At 54.1% G+C, this 17148-nt stretch overlaps 1 protein-coding gene across 1 annotated transcript in view; it reads right to left on the bottom strand.

Moving 5' to 3' along the window:
* The window catches only part of COL23A1 (collagen type XXIII alpha 1 chain), a 359344-nt gene that overhangs the window by 35376 nt on the left and 306820 nt on the right, over positions 1-17148 (bottom strand). Inside the window, exon 5 of the mRNA XM_037992594.2 lies at positions 15098-15124. Coding sequence (XP_037848522.1) covers positions 15098-15124 — 27 coding nt within the window. The remainder of the gene's footprint in view (positions 1-15097; positions 15125-17148) is intronic.

Raw genomic sequence — 17148 nt, 5'->3', positions numbered from 1 at the left:
TGATGTGTGAGAAGCCCTGTCTGTGACAGAAAACCAATTTTCACATCAAAGGCCCCGCCTGTATGTGTGATCACAGAGCCCTGGGAGTTTCTATGGGTGAATTCAGTTTCTAGCTTCCCAATAGAGGCAGAGCCATGGGTGTTCGCAGTGCTCTTGGGAGCCCCCACCGCGGACTGAAGGGAAGCCAATTCCAATTCCCGGAAGCCGAGCCAGTGCCTGCAGCGGCACCAAAGCTCCCTGTGGGAGAACTGACAGAGCAGACCAGGCTGGGCCAGCCCCTGGGACAGAGCCGACCCACAGCCAGGATGACACCGGGGCAACAAAGCCGTCCCCAGGCCCCGAGCTCTCTGTGAGGGGCAGTGGCTGACCTCGGAGAAGCTGCTGGGTGGGTGTAGTCACTGAAGAAGGGACTCTGAGGTGGGCAGGGAAGGAGCAGCCTGGCTTTGGAGTCAGATGCACCTGCTTGGCTTGGGGATGTGATTCTGACCTCCCCTCCCGTCCTGGGGAAGTTGGGCCTGCCCTCTGGGTCGGGGGACCCTGGGCTGTGAACCTCCAGGGGATGGACCCTGTCCACAGTTACCCTACAGAATGCCTTTCCCAAACTGGTGCCCCACAGCACACTGCCCTGCAGGCTTGCCTGGAGACAGGGATTCCATGGCTGAGTAAGTTTGAGAAACACTGGGTTAAACTCTGCGGAACAGGTTTCTTTCCTGAAGGGCTGTCGGAGCCATCATTTTCCTTTGCCGGTCTTTAAAAGGACAGTGCTCCTTCCACCCCCGAAATGGGCTCAGTGGACTCAGCCTTAATGGACTCAGTGCCTGGCTGAGCCATAGCAAAGCAACTGAGGCGTGAGGCTGTGCAGACCATCCACAAACCAGGTGTTTCTACCGGTGGAGCAGGGGCCGAGCCCGGCTCTGGGTGCTCTAGAGAGGAGGACAAGCGCCTCAGGGAAGGGCCTGGGCTGGTCTGAATGGAGCCATGGAATGCGTGGGGTGGGGAGCGTGGTCAGGCTGGACAAAGGCATGGCAGGGCAAGTGTCCAAGTATCCAAGCCCAAGGCAGGTCCTTCTGAGCAGAATGAGGGCTATTCTGAGCAGCTGGGCAGTCTGGAAGGGCAGAGCCCCAGACTGGGCAGGGGCATGCTGTGGGTGGTGGTGGTGGTGGGGGTCTCTCCTATCCAGGCAGCCCTCCCCTGCCCCAGACAATAGGGCACCGGCCATCAGCTGCCCCGTTCCTCTCCCAGCAGCTCCTACAGAAGGAGTGGGAAAGAAAGTAGCTTGGGGAGGTTTACCAGCAGCTCACAGAGCAAAGGCCAGGGCTCAGCCTTGCAGGGCCCGGTTCAAATCCCTCTTCCGAGCCTCAGGCTCCTCATCTATGGATGTCACCGCACTGTGCCTGGAGATGCTCATGACGGTCCAGCTCACTCCCCTGCCTGATCAAAGCCCTTGAATCCACCAGAGGTTTTCAACGCCTTCTGCCCTCTTAGAAACCCCACAGCTGTTCACAAGCCTTGGTTCTGCTTTAAATCACTCTTTCCCCGTGGAGATCAGCTGGGCTCCAGGATGTTTCCGGATGTGTGAGAAACAAACAAAGCTCTGGGCTGCACGTGAACAGGAGGCCAGGTGGCCAGCTGGCCTGGGACCCCGGGTGGGCAGCCCTCCCCCAGCCCTGGTGCTGCCTCAGTCCCTTGCCTTGCTCAGGGACCGGAGTGTCCCCGAGCCTCGGTTTCCTCATTTGTGAAATGCAGGTCATGCCATTCTCCTCTCAAACAACAAGTTCAAGTTGGGTCCCAGGTCAGTGGCCTCTGTTTCCCAGACCAATGCAAGACACAAGGCCCCACAGGCAAGCAGACACTGGATTAGGGTTTGCCCTGGCCCTGGGGGGCAGTGCTGGGAGTGACCCGTGTGTGGCCTTCCAAGAGGCCGGCAGCAGGACCCTGGACGGTGCCGCCGGCTCTGCCATCTGTGAATTTGAGGCTTTGCTCTCTCCCTCCCTCGGCCTGTTGAGTATTTCCTAAGCCGGGTTCACAGAGCCATCTTTTGAGGCATATTAACAAGTGTTGAAACCATCCCTATAAACTTCATACAATTAATTAGGGAAGAAGGGAGGGGGAGGAACAAAAATAAACCACGCTTGGCGGTCCACTCGGCATCATCATGAGGTCGGCACGCTCCCGACCCCTTCCTCGGAACTGGTTTCCGGCTGCCGCAGAATCGCAGGTTCTCTTACAGGGTCATGGTTCCCCTGAACTGCTCTGTAGATGGCAATTTGAATGTGAAAAACGACCCTTTCCCTTTGAGATATTCTTTCAGAGCCTGCACACCAGTGAAACTACAAAGTCAGCCGGTCTGAAGGATCCCACGGGAGCTGATTCACCGAGGAGTGCAGTCTCCACATCCTGCTGATTTCAGCCCCCTGCCCTGGGGTCTCCTCCATCTCCTTGCTGGGTGCCCTGCAATCATTAAACCCTGTCTCTGCAGCAAACCCTGCTGTCTCAGTATAATTGGCCTGGTATTAACGCAGCGGGCATTTGAACCTGGTGGTCCTACAACCGTGAGGCTGAAGAGGGGAGGTTTCCTGGTAAAGTACATTTGGGATGTGGGGATGGTGGCTCCATCCCTGGAGTGTCTTGGAAAAGCCTGCACTGACCCTCTTGCTCTATGTCAGGGAAAGGTCCAGCGCTGGCCCTGTCCTCCTGACTCCGGCCCAGCCCCCCCGAAGATCGGCTCCAGCATCTGCTGAACTGAACCAAATCAATAAACTGGGCGCGTTTAGATGCAGACAGGAGTAAACGATCGAATCGGCCAGAGCTGGGTGCCTGTCTTGCTTTCTGGCTGTAATTAATGCTGACAGCTCCTGTCAGGGAATGGAGCCCTCAAATGCACCAGAACGAGGCCCCTGGAAGAAGGGCTTACCAGGATTATCAGGCCAGGGCCTAGTAATTATGCCCCAGATGTTGACAATTCATCAAATGACAAGGCTGGTGGGGCCTGAGGTCCCAGCCTGGGAAGTGCACATTCCTGCGTGAAGGTTCCCTGAGCCTCCTCCCAGCTCTCATTAGAGCCGGCTGGTGGATGAGGGGTGGGTGGGCAGCCCCCTCAGGGCGGGTCAGCACCATATGCTCCTGATTTCTCAGCCTAGGCTCTTTGTACACACATGAGCTGCAGCAAGACTGTCCGGGGCTTAGCAATTTCCCAAACTCAAATTCTTTGTGCTAGGGAAAGCAAGAAAAGACCCTCACAGTTAGGTTCAGCCCAGTTGTTGCTGGTGACCTGAGGGTGGCACAATGTTCCTCCTGAGCGCTTCTTCCTGGGACCTGGGGCATTTTGTAGAGTGGGCTCTGTAGTGACCTCTGCACTCAAGTCAGCAAACTGTAGGAGCTTCAGCTGGGTGGGGTCCCAAGAGCTTGCACCAAGGTCAGAGACTTGCCCCTCATGTGCTCCTTGGCCCTGCTGGGGCTGCCTCCCTCTGTGCTGCTCATCTGTGACGTGAGGGGCTGGAACTGGGCAATGTCTTTGCTGGAACCAGGTTTTATTTGATCCGTGCAGTTAAAAGAACCCAGACTGGGCATAATGGCTCAGGCCTGTAATCCCCACACTTTGGAAGGTCAAGGTAGGAGAATCGCTTGGGTTCAGGAGTTTAAGACCAGCCTGGGCAACATAGTGAGACTTCATCTCTAAAGAAAAAAGAAAAAAGAAAAAAAAGTTGGGTGTGGTGGCACATGCCTGTAGTTCCAGCTACTCAGGAGGCTGAGGCAGGAGGATTGCTTAAACCCTGGAGGTTGAGGCTGCAGTGAGCTATGATGGCACCACTACACTCCAGCCTGGGTGACAGAGCGAGACTTTGTCTCAAACAAAAAAACAAAGAACCCCAAACCAAATGAATTAGTCACAACATTTAAAAATTGCAACCTTTTACATAAACGTCCAGAGTTTGGGCTTTTCTTGAAAAGCTGGGAGATCTCGTAGACCCTGGCCCACGGGCTCCACCCTTCCCTGTGGTCTCACACCTAACCGGCTGCCCACGGCGAGGTGACTCGCCAGCTCTGCAGGGCATCTGATCTGTAACCCTTGGCCTAGAAAGTCTCCCAGGACCCTCTCACCTCTACGATGCTGTGAGACTGTGAAACCAGCTGGCTTCTATTTTGGGGAGAGGGCCTGCTCGGTGATGCCTGAGTGTGCTGGAAGTAATTACACGTATGTCCATGTCACACATCATGGCTAGCAGAGGCGGTGTTTACAGCACTGTGCCTTTGAACGGATCCGAAAATACCTGCTGAAATGACACATTTGCCCGTGACTGGTGGGGAGAGACATGATTACCCCGTCAGGTATCAGAAAATACTGTTCCTCATCAGGGTGGCAGCGAGGAAAAAGCTTGGCTCCCACAAGGTGAGGGAGGATGGAGGATGGGACTGGCAAGCAGGGATGTGTCTGACTGAGCTGCCCGGGTCACCAGCTCAGGTACAGCGGGCTGTTCTGGTGGAAGGAAGTCTGGGGGACACACCATCAACCCATTTTGGTGCCAGCTATGGATGAGGTGGAAATCTGGAGTAAGAGCAGCAGCTGACTGGAAGCATGACTGTCACAGAAGGGTGACCGCTACAGCATAGCCTAACTCCATGAGGCGGTCTAGAGGGAGACAGCGTGACCAGGACAGCTCACAGCACACACTGAGGCTGCAGTCACTCTGCCTCACCTGTGGCCCCTGGACCACGCCCAGGCCGAGCTCTGCCCTCCTGCCCCACCCTTGCCTGCGGGGGCCTCTCTCATGGGTGGTTTCCCAGCCTCCCTGAGAGCTGCCCCCTAGGCTGTGGGGTGGGCCTTCCTTGGTTTCCACAGACAATTGTCACCCACTGGTAAAGAACTGGTTGAAACCCTTAAAAATGCAAAGGTTTTTTATAGAATTTGGATTTTCAGCTTCTCTGGAAATGTTGGAAGATGTGGTAGTGGTGACTGCATGGGCGGAACTGCACCCCCATGGGGCAGATGCCCCTGATCCAGGCCCCGCCATTTTCTCTGCTCTCCTGCACCCAACCAGCCTCACCTATTTTCTCACTTGCCGGCCGCTGCAAGTGTCTATGAGGCCTTGAGCCTGCAATTCTAGCTCAGGTCCATCTCTCCAGTCCTCCCACCCCACTGGGCCAGCCTCTGCCAGCCTCCCTGCCTCCTGCCCCACATACCCATCCTTCCTGCACAGTGAAGGAGCAGGGCACATCCTGATGACGATGTCCTGCCCCGCAGACCTTGGAGTGAGCTGCTGAATTTCCCTGGAGCCCGTGTCCTCCTCTGGAAACGGAGTGTGCTGTGGTTCACCGGATCTGGGCTCACGGCGGGCAGCAGGGGGAGGCTGGGTTGATGACAGTAGCTGCGATGCGCTGGGCCAGCCCTGGGGCGAATGAAGCCAGGGGACGGCGTGGAGCTGAAGCGATGTGGGCCCTTCCCTCCCTATCTAGATGCCACTGGCCCTGAGCACAGGCCGGCCAGGCAGGAGCCTCATCATCCCCATTTCACAGATGAAGATCTGGAGCTCGGAGAGGCCAGGATACCAGCCCAAAGCTTTGCTCATGCCCTGTGCCCTTCCTGCTCACTGCCCCTCCTCTGGCTGCTGTAGCACCTGGCACACCCTCACCCACTGCCCTCAGGGCAAAGCTGTACTCCTGGCCTGGCATTGAAGGACAACCTCTTCCTTCCAAGCGGCTCCTTCCAGATTCACGTGTCACCTCCTCTGAGGAGCCTTCCTCAGCTCCCGCCCCCTCCAGTTTCTCACTTATGGACTCATTGCTCTGTCTTCTGCCACCTCTCCTCCCACAGCGACCAGCCACAAGGCTCCAGTGCCCACCACAGATGCTCTTCCTGACCGGTGGATGTGCAGCCTTGGCATGCACACGCCCAGTGATGTGGAACTCACTGCTCCCCGGGCAGACCGATGGGTTTGCAAAGATCTTGTTTAAGCCTGGTCCTTCTCAGGCTAGACCCTCCACCTTGCAGCGCCTGGCTCAACTGTGCCCAGGACCTCCATGTGGCTGGGAAGATGAGGCCTCAGGCTCCAGCCCAGGGAGGGCTCTCAGCTTGACTGGGTAGGGCTGTAGGCCCCTTTTCCAGTCACTCGGAGTGGAACCCCAGAGTGGACAAGAGATGGCCAATTCCTCAAGGCTGGGTGCTCCAGGGCCATGGGCTTCTCACCTCCCCCTACACCCTTACCAGCCCGGCCCATCTGGGGTGCACCCTCTCTCTGGATGTTCCCCCCGAAACTCCCCACTTATCAGCATCCTCTTCACCTTCTGACTTCCACTCACACTTCCCTTCCTCAAGGCAGTGCCCCTGACCCCCACCAGGCCAGGTCTGGGTTACAGGAGCTCCGCTTCCTAGCCCTGGCCACGAGGCACAGTGAAGCTGGAATTTGTGGGAGTTTTTTGTTCTCTCTCCCACTCAACCACAGGCTCCAAGTGGGGAGGGACCCCTGGATGTGTTTCCTGCTACTGAATCCCAAATGCCGAAGTGCCTCGTACAGAATGAGAACACGGTAAATGCCTGCTGAATGGATCAACGGCGAAGGGAACGATTGAATGACCCTCCATCCTGCAGGCTCTGGTGCCCGGCCAGGAACACTAGAGGGCGCTCTTGACCTGCCGAAGGCTGCCTCCAGCCCGGGCGGACTCCTGCGCTGGACTCCTGCCCTCGGGCCACAGCCTGGGAGATCAGCCAGGACGCTGCCATTGAGGACTCAGGCCCAAAAGGGGTGCCTTCAGCCTCACAGGCCCCCCCTGGCTGGAGTCGGTAACAGGGCAGCCGGAATGGTCCCTGAACCCAGTCTGTGTGCCCAACTCTGAAGCTCTCTTGGGGTCATCTCCTTGGCTCCCGCAACATCTGAAGGGGCTGAGGCTTGGCGGGCTAGGGAGGCACCTGAGGACACATGGAGTATAGACCCCTGGGCCCATTCTGTCTCCACTGCATGGGCTGGACACGGTGCCAGCCCTGGTCCTAGGCAGGGCAGCTTCGTACCCAAATCACTGCTTTCTCTTTTGTCTATTTGCTTCGAAGACCTGGGCTTGGCTCGGTGACCTTGTGCAGGTCTGTGAACACGTTTTTCCATGTGATGGGGCGAGGAGGCTGTGGGGCTGGTCTGTTGCCTGGGGAAGCGGGAGTGGGTTCCAGCCAGTGACCACACTGCAAACGTATCACAGACAAACCAGCAAAGCATAGGACCAACCCCCTCTGCTGGGCCCCCTACACTACTGTCCCTGCTAAGTAACCTCCCAGAGCTAGGTGTGGACAGGAGGTACCTGGGTTGCTGCCAGGAGGATGCAAAAAACTGCAGCAGATACAGGAGGCATCTGGGAGCCGAGGGCGGAGCAGCAGCTCAGGCCCCGCTGACCTGGGGTGGCTGCCTCCCGTGACTGGGCTGCCTCACATGGGACACTCATGGGGACACTGGGGACAGAGTGCTGGACCAAGACAAAGGGCTGGACTCAGGAGACACCTGCCCTGTGCTGGCTCAGGGCCCTGGGGAGAACGGCCAGCATGGTGGCCCTGGTTGCATCTCCCTGAGGTTCCAGTCTGGGTGCCATTATCGGGGACTCCGGAGTCTGCTTTTATCCCATCCCAGCTCCACTAGAATCTGGGTGTTGCGGGGCAGCACTGCAGGGGTCAGACGAAAATGAGATGGAGGATGTTGAAATCTAAAAACAGATGAATCTGGGGTATTTCAGATAAATCGTTTAACTGATAACATTTTTACAATCAAAGCTGTTTTTGAATTACAAGAGTGCAGGAGAGCGTGTGAACGTGCGGTGCTCTGTGGGCCTTTTTTGTTCACTTGATTAATTCCAAACTGCCCATCTGAGTTCTTCATTTCAAAATTGGTCCCAGGCCGAGGCCCCGTCTCACAGACCACATTTCAGCCCAGAGCTCTCAGTCCTCTGGGGCCTCGGCTGTCGCTGCTCCCAGGACTGAGGCCGGAGATGAAGTGCAGCTACCGCTCCGTCGACTGCAGAGGAGCTTGGGCACGGCGCTCCGGGGCCCAGGAGGTGCAGTGTGTGTGGTTCCGGACCTGCTCAGAGCTGACCTGCAGCACCTGCCAGCCCTCATTTCTCAGTCATTCAGGCTTCACCAGCAAATTAGTGCCACCGCCTCCTAACCGCACCCCTTCCTCCAGTTTCTGCCTGTAGGCAGGGAGGCCTTTTCTACTTTTTAATAATTAATTGATAGATTAAAAATTTTTTAAAAAACATATGGGGTTTCGGCCAGGATCGGCAGCTCATGCCTATAATCCTAGCACTTTGGGAGGCCGAGGTGGTCAGACTGCCTGAGCTCAGGAGTTTGGAACCAGCCTGTGCAACATGGCAAAACCCCATCTCTATTAAAAACACAAAAAATTAGCCAGGAGTGGTGGCGCGTGCCTGTCATCCCAGCTACTTGGGAGGCTGAGGCACGAGAATCACTTGAACCCAGGAGGCGAAGGTTGCAGTGAGCCAAGATCATGCCACTGTACTCCAGCCTGGGCGACAGAGGAAGGCACTGTCTCCCAAAAAAAAAAAAAAAAAAACAAAAACACACACAAAAAAACAGAGAGATGGGGTTTGGCCATATTGCCCAGGCTGAGCATGTCCTGCCCTCAGCTGCGCCTCTGCAGAGACACCCTGGACAGTGAGACAGAGCTGGGTGTTTCATCACCAGGGGAAGATTCAGAAATTCTTCCTTTTTTTTTGAGACAGTCTCGCTCTGTCGCCCAGGCTGGAGTGCAGTGGCGCGATCTCGGCTCACTGCAAGCTCCGCCTCCCGGGTTCACACCATTCTCCTGCCTCAGCCTCCCAAGTAGCTGGGACTATAGGCGCCCGCCACTGCACCCGACTAATTTTTTGTATTTTTAATAGAGATAGGGTTTCACAGTGTTAGCCAGGATGGTCTCGATCTCCTGACCTCGTGATCCACCCGCCTCGGCCTCCCAAAGTGCTGGGATTACAGGCATGAGCCACGGCGCCCGGCCACGCCCCCTAATTTCTAATAATGGCTATGACACGGAGGTGTGAATAGAGGTACGAATGAGGAATAGGAGAGGCGGTGAAATGAATAAATAGACTTTTAAGTTTAAGTTAGACTTAGTTATTGTTTTTCTTTTTTCGGAAAGCAGGAAAGCATCCTAACAATTTGATCCCAGGGGTGGAATACAGTAGTTGGGAAGGGAGCAGCTGGGCTGGATACAGATAGGTATGAGGAGGAGAAACCAAACATCCACTCCAAGCATCCGTTTCTCGGGGTGGTCTGAGAAGCACTCTCCTGCCAACACGCAGACCATCCTGGCCCCGGCCCTGCTCACGCAGATAGCTTGAGAGGCCAGCTGGTTGGTGTGAGGGAGTGGGTCACATAGCCTGGGTGCTAATCCAGCCTTTGGCATGCAAGCAGGCCGTGTCTCAGCTAAGTCCTGTCACCCTCTGAGTTCAGATTTCTCATCCGTCAGGTAGGGCTGAAACCACTAGCCTCCCATGGTGGGACGGCATGCATGAGTGTGCACCCAGCAAGCACTCAATACTTGCACCTGCTTCCCTGGCACACTGGAAGGGCTTTGGGAGATGAAGGGTGACAGTTTTTCTTCTCTGTTCCCAAAGGAAGCATCGCGACGGGGAGGATCTCCGACCCTTTGGTAGTCTGTCTCTGGGGACAAGCGATTTCTTTTTTTTTTTCGAGACATGGTCTCGCTCTGCTCTGTCACCCAGGTTGGAGTGCAGTGGTGTGATCTCGGCTCACTGCAACCTGCCTCCTGGGTTCAAGTGGTTCTCCTGCCTCAGCCTCCCAAGTAGCTGGGACTACAGGCATGTGCCACTACACCCGGCTAATTTTTGTATTTTTTTTTTTGGTAGAGATGGGGTTTCACCATGTTGGCCGGGCTGATCTCAAATTTCTGACCTCAAGTGATCCATCCGCCTCAGCCTCCAAAAGTGCTGGGATTACAGGTGTCAGCCACCACGCCCAGCCAGGACAAGTGATTTCTATAAACACAGAGTCAAGTTCCATCCCCCAGCCCTTGCCTCTGTCTTGGTTCTACTTGGTGCAGCTCTGGGAGACCTCTTTGGCTTCACCTTCTATTGTTTCCCTGTCACCTGCTCACTCACTCAGCCACACTGCCCTTGAGTGTACCTGAACACACAAAGCTTGCTCCACTCACTCTGCCATGCTGACCTTGAGTGTACCTGAACACACAAAGCTCCAACTTCATGACCTGTGCACTTGCTTTTTCCTCTGCCGGGATCTCCCCCAAGATCTCTGCAGCTTTTTCATCATTTAAATCTCACTTCAAGCCTTCTGATTATTTAATCCAAATTATACCTGTCCATTCACCCAGCCAACACTCTCATCATATCCTTGTTTTATTCTCTTTAAAGCACATTAAATGATATCTAAGAAATGTTTAAATAGGTTTCTGAATGTGTAAAACAAACCAGAAGGTCACTAAAGCCTAATGTTAAGAGTTAAGACAATCAAACTACCAAAGAAAAGGAAAAGCCAACATTGTGACATTGTAAATAGGAGATGAGAAGGTCTAATGTTTTCTGTGTAAAAGTCAAAGTTTAGGCAAGATTAAGCCCTGCATGAGTGACAGGTGCTTTCATCTTAGTCAGAAGTCAGCTTAGAGAAGAAAAAAGGGCTTATAAGAAACAAGATACCTCCAGGAAGATGACATTGAGCTTCTAATTATTCATTTCTCTCTCTCCCAGGGCAAACTCCCATTCCCATATGGTTCTCCAAAGACTGTGACTGGGCCTGATCCATCTTTGTGCTACCCCAGTGCCCAGGCCAGGGTATGACACCCATCAGATTTGTTGAACACAGGCAAGCCTCCTATTTCTGAGATGGCAAAATCACTTTATCAACATAAATACTGATTACTACCCCAAAATGCAAGAGTGCTGCACCTAGGGCTCCTCTGAAGGCCCAACCTTTGATTCACAATGTTCTGAGTTCTGAGTTAAGCATTATCCCTATTCCATGATGTCTTCTGTCCCTGGACCAGTTGGGATCCAAAAGGTCTTAAACACGGGTGATTTCCTCTTTAAACTCTATGCCTGCAATTCCAACCTTTACCACGAGGTGACAGGATTACACAAACCTTATCAAAACTAGTTTAATCTCTGACTACTTCTAATTAAAATACGCCCTAAATTAAAACAATATTCATACATATATACATGTATTTTAAAACTTATATTGGCATAGTTTTAAAAGTATAATACCCCACAGTTGGCCAGCATTTGGGGAAATATGCAGCATTTATTCATTGTTGGTGGGAATGTAAATTAGTACAGTCTCCTGGAGGGCAATTTGGCAATGCACATCAAAAGCCTTAAACATGTGTAAACCCTTTGGTGCAGCAATTCCACTTTTAGTTATTTATTCTAAGGAGATAATCATGGAAATAAGCTATATTTATTGCCAGGATGTTGAATGTAAGGGTGAAAAATTGTCAATATAAATAATTTAACTTTGAGACTAGTTAAATAAATGATATATCGGAACAAATACAATGCAGCCATTACATTCTCTAAGGATTTTTAATGATGCGGAAAAGTCTCATGCTATATTTAGTGGAAAAAATAGTACAAAAAAAGTCCAATATAATTGTATTTCAGATTTTGAGACTGACGTGCTGCCTACTGTGCTAAGAAGGCACTTGTAATTCTATTTTAAAGGCAATAAATATAAAAGCAAACTTGCATATAGGAAATACTAGAACAATCACCAAGATAAGAGGACTTATCTGTGAGTGGCAGAATTAGAGATGCTTTTTCCTTGTGTTTTTCTCTACTGTCCAAATGTTTTACAATAAACATGCTTTTTGTAGTAATCAAAAGAGGCTGCTAATGAATCCTTGGGAGCAGAGAGGACAGGCCAGCCTCTGTACAAGGAGGGCATAGACAGGGCGAGCTGGGCCCTTGTCGGCTCTGACTTCCTCAAGTCCACAGCCTGCCCCACAGATGTGGGTGGCCTCTATGCCCCGTGTCCTCCAGCCACTCCTATCAGGTCCACATACGAACCTGGCTTCAGCTGAGGGGACTGGTCTGAGTTAATCCAGAAAAGCACTGACAGTCTCCACCACCGCCCCCGGCCGGACTCTACCCTTGCTCTTACAAAGGGATAAGATACCAGCACAAAGAGAAAGAAAGAGAAGTCCTCCCTGAGGCCAGTCCAGAAGTTTGCTAAGCTACAAAAACAAACAAACAAAACCTTTTTCTAAAACTGACCATTCTCTAAGTTGTTTTTCCAAATATTGCAAATTTATACTGAGTAGATTAGAACGCTTTCTGAAACCCATCTTTTTTTCTCTTGAGACTGTCAATGACGAGGAAAGACAGCGGTGTTCATGGAAGGGCTGCCACACACAGGACTGGACGTGGCCTCTGTGCCTGACACTCATTTAACCCCAGCTCTGCAGGTGTCATCTCCCCAGGCCCAAGAGGTCAAGTAGCCTGCCCAAGTCCACGCAGGTGACTGACTCAAAGCCACAGTGTCCTCTGCACACGAGGGGTCTCGGAGGCGGCCCAGGCCCTTCAGCAGGAGGCAGTCCCCCTAGCCTCTGGGATGACCACATGGAGCCATCTGCAAATATACCACAGGCTGAGAGCTGGGCAGAGCCCTCCTGTCCTCCACAGGCCAAGAGATAGGAATTTCTGCTCAGGACCTGGGCCCCGGGAGCCTGCAAAAGATCCCCCCCTTCCTCGAATGCGGCTGCTTTTCCTCCTGCAGGGGAAGCTGAGCGGGGTGTCTGCCCCACCCTGTGGGTCTCGCAGAAGGAATGGCCCGGGTGGCGGTGCGAGAACAAGGGGCTTGGAGGCGCACAGCTGGGCTTGCTCCTGGTGCTGGCGACATGAATGCCCTGAATCCAGCCCACCCAGGGAAGACGCCTACCTCCGTGTGGAAATGGGGGTCTGCGTGTAAGCTGGGACTGGGTGACCTCAGGGAGAAGGCCATCATGGGCTGTGATACCAGCTTCCTAGAGACTTTGACAGGGTCCCCTCACCCTTCACCAGGCCCAGCCTGCTCAGGCTTCCCAGTGACTGGGGAGCTGCTGGTACAACCAGGGGCACGGCTGCCAGAGCTGCCTACACACAGGAAGTGGGGGGGGCTTGCTGGACCCCAACTCTCTTCCTTCCAAGAAAACTCCCAGTGTCAAGCCTGAGGGACACCCACGGGGCTCCACACACATTCATCTCTCCGTTCCCAGCCCCGACAGTGACAGCGCTCTTTCTCCAGGCCAGGCCCAGGTATGAGGGAGCCCAATACCACCTCCACACTCAACTTCATCTTTAATTCCCGACAGTCCTGTCACAGCCCCTGGGACAGCAGCCCCGGGTTTGCCCTGACTCACGTTCTGGGTGCTCTCAGCCAAGGCGCTTTCCTTTCCCAAGGCTTCACAGCGAGTGAGCTGCAGAGACGAGAACCATGCCCAGCTACTTAATCCACACCCAGCCTCCTGCCTGTCGGCCACAGGGCCAGCTGCCCACCCCACCCAGCTGGGTCCCGGGAGGAAGGAGTGAGGGAGAAGAGGCCTCTGTGGGACGCAGACCCTGGCAGCTGCTCTGGTGTGGCTGAGAAAAGCCCCCTGCCCCTCCCCCGGGTACGCAGGCAGCATCTTCCCCGACCGCTGGGTCACTGTTTGCTCAGAGGAAACAATGGAGAAGAGGGGGAGGAAACCACTCGCCCACTCCCCACCCTCTCCCCTCTGGACCTGTGAATACAGAGTAACCGGGGCAAAGGGAACTGGGTCGTGCCAGGAGTGGTTCTGTTAGTCTCCGGTCCTCCCGGGCTGGTGCTGGTACAGCGAATAATGCCAAGACACGAGGCTGAACTTTGCAGCAAAAGCCTGTGCTTCCTCAAGACGCTGGACACCCAAAGGTCTGGGCTGCCGTGCCCAGGAGACGGAAGCCTGACCCCTGCCTAGTCAGAAGAGCAGCTGGGGACGGTGGCAGGGCCCTAACCCCAGTGTGTGCCGTGGGAATAGGGTGGTCACGGCTGTTTTTCACATGGCATTCTTACTCCCTCGGAGTCTGAGAGGCCAGGCTGTTTGCTGCTGGGGGAGCTGCCCTGACTGCCTGGGAGATCCCAAACTTGACTCAGCCCAGCACGGGGCCACTCTGGCATGAAGTCAGCGTTCCGCAGGGTTACCACCAAGTCCTGGAGGGTGGGTTTGTGACACATTTTGTGCCTTCATCTCTGCATTCACAGAGCAGAAAATTAAAGCTCAGAGAAGGTGAGCACCTTCTCTAAGGTCACTCAGCCAGGAGGAAGCAGAGTGGACCCCATGCCAAGTCTCCCTGGGGCTGGGGCTGGACTCCCCTCCTCCACTGCAGGACCAGGGACCACCCCTCTTCATTGCCAGCCCTCCTGACTGCACAGATCTGGCCCCTGAATCAGCCAGCATTTCCCTCCTTGCGTCGTCCTGCCCTGGAGGCACAGAATGAATCTGCCCCTCCCTTGCTGGCCCTGCCAATCTCTTCTTCTGCTGGGCTCCCCCTGCTCTTTCCGATGTCCCAGGACCTCCGGATGCTGCTGCCACGACCCTCACCCCCGCGCAGGCCCTGGCGGTGGCACAGCCACACTGTGCCTTGCTGCTGATGTGGCACTCACTTGGCCTGGGCTGGGACATCTATTCCAAGAATGCGCTAACTTTTGGGTTCATTTTAAGAGCTCTGCCAAGGGATGACACCACAAGGCCAAACTGGAACCAGCCAGTCTCCTGTTATCAAGTGACGACGAGGAGCGGTGGCTGGGACAGGTCCTCCGCCCACGGGGAAGAGGCCCAGCCTGTCCAGTGGAGCACGCCACAGTGCGGGGGCTGGACTTACTGAAGAAGCAGTGCTAGGTGGACTCAGTGCCACCCAGACACCTGAGCGAGGTGCTCTGCTTTGCCTCCAGGGCAGCCCTGGAGATCTGTGCAGCCTTTATCTCCCTGGAGCTCACACTAATCCCCTCCACAGAAAGACCACTACTGCTGAGGAGCAGAGGAGGAGACAGGAGCGCAGACAGAGTTAAATCAAGGCTCAGGGAAAGAATATTGGTTTAAGAGGAAAGGGCGAAGAGAGCAAAAAATAAATGACAAATTACCGGGTAGCCATCGCGTCCTGATTGCCCCTGTGGTAATTAATACGTCATTAATAATCAGACTTTCGGCAGAAACCATATGGCAGCACTTAGAGCTCAATCAGGGCCCAGTCCCACACCACCCCCCGACAGCTGGCTGGTGACTTGCTCTGCAGGGAGGACTCAAGGGCTCCAGGGGTCTTGGGGGCAAAGCAGCCCTTTCCTGCCTCGGAGGGCCAGGCTGGTGGGACCAGGAGCCTCAGGGCTTCATCGGGGCCCCAGGCATAGTCACATGAGTGTCCTCCTCACGGTGGCCGGGCATAGGGTAAATGCCACGTGGGGACGTGGGGTTCTGGAGGGTGGAGCCACAGCCACATGACCCAACCAGGAACTGCAAATGCTCCTTAAACTCAGCCTGCGAGAGGCCTGGAAGACAGCCTGCTTCCTCTCAGCTGCCACTGGGATGGGGTGAACCAGGAAAGCGAGCCTTAGAAGCCAGGACTATGGGGGGTGTTCACTGTGGCTGGAGGCTTCTCTGCCCCCTAGTTCTGGTCCCTGGAGCAGTGACCACGCTGCCCAGGTGCCACACTTTGGCACCCATCTCCCTGGTCAGACTGACCCTTGCAGGTTTTGCAGCTCGAGAATTTCCGCATTTGTTTAATCCATTTAATATTTTCACTGCCAAGTTAAAAAAAAAAAAACAAAAACCAAAAAACAAACAAACAAAAACCACTCCATAGCCCCCCACGTTAGGTACTTCAGCAAGTTCACGCACGCCAGCCTCCCTGAGACAGCCAGGAAGAGCTCTGCTGTCAAACATCGCTTGAGGCCAATAAACCAACACAATCCTGTTGGCTTGCTTGGCTCACGGTGGGGCTACATGCACCGAGAAGCCCAGATTCCGAAGGGCACCGACCAGGAAACGAATCATGGTACGTGGAAGTAAAAAACAAAATGGTTCATCTGAAAGGAATTCCTTGAGAAGGTTGGTTTTGGCTCTGGCTGACTGTCAGTGTGCTTCTTGAATGGATTAGTTGGGATTTATCGGGCTCTGAAAAACTGACAGCGTGAATCAAAGGCAGGCGCATCCTTTGCCCTGGAGAATGAATGGGATTTCTAGGGCCACGTGCGATCCCTGCATTCAAAGCTGCCTCTGGCCGGCCAGAAGTTCAAGGGAGCCGCCCAGGGCTTCCCTCATACCCTTCACACCCCTCACAAATGCAGTGACATTTCCCTCCTGCTCCCATGCAACGCCCTCACCAGCCAGCTGTGCTCACAAGGTCTCAGCTGTCTGATCCACATTCTGGCAAAGAAGAAAAATGAACCCCAGGGTCTAGTGGTCAAGCCCGACTCATTCCTGGGACAACTGCCCGACTCTACAGCCCTTTCTGCCAAAGCACGGGGCACTGAAGCATTTAGAAACATCAACTGCCACAGAGCATTTTAAAACTATGGGCATGGCGCTAGCATCTCTGTGTACCAAGGGGGGCCCAAGATTTGGCAAGGAACAGCCAGGCTTGTGCGCTGGCTCTCTTGCTAGGAAAATGGTCACAGAACGTTTCAGTGAACAGGTCTGGCCTGTGGAATTCTGTGCCTGCATTCATCTACAAATTAAAAAACAACACGACTCCTCTATAGGACTGATATTTTCCCCCAAAACACATGATTTTTTTGTTTTTGTTTCTGAGACGGAGTCTCGCTCTGTCTATTGCCCAGGCTGGAGTGCAGTGGTACCATCTTGACTCACTGCAACCTCTGCCTCCTGGGTTCAAGCAATTTTCATGCCTCGATTTCCCAAGTAGCTGGGATCACAGGCATCCGCCACCACGCCGGGCTAATTTTTGTATTTTTAGGAGAGATGAGGTCTCACTATGTTGGCCAGGCTGGTCTCGAACTCGTGACCTCAAGTGATCTGTCCACCTTGGCCTCCCAAAGTGCTGGGATTACAGGCGTGTGCCACTGCGCCTGGCCGCTTTTTAATAGGACTGTTTTTTTTTTTTGAGGACACACCTCCCTAACCAAAATTATGTTCATGGAATTGCAACAGAGAGAAAACCGAACATCTTATCTTTCAG

The sequence above is a fragment of the Chlorocebus sabaeus genome, chromosome 23 (assembly GCF_047675955.1).
Source record: "Chlorocebus sabaeus isolate Y175 chromosome 23, mChlSab1.0.hap1, whole genome shotgun sequence".
In the NCBI taxonomy this organism is placed as follows: Eukaryota; Metazoa; Chordata; class Mammalia; order Primates; family Cercopithecidae; genus Chlorocebus; species Chlorocebus sabaeus.
The sequence above is the reverse complement of the archived record's forward strand: the minus strand, read 5'-3'. Positions and strand labels throughout refer to the sequence as shown.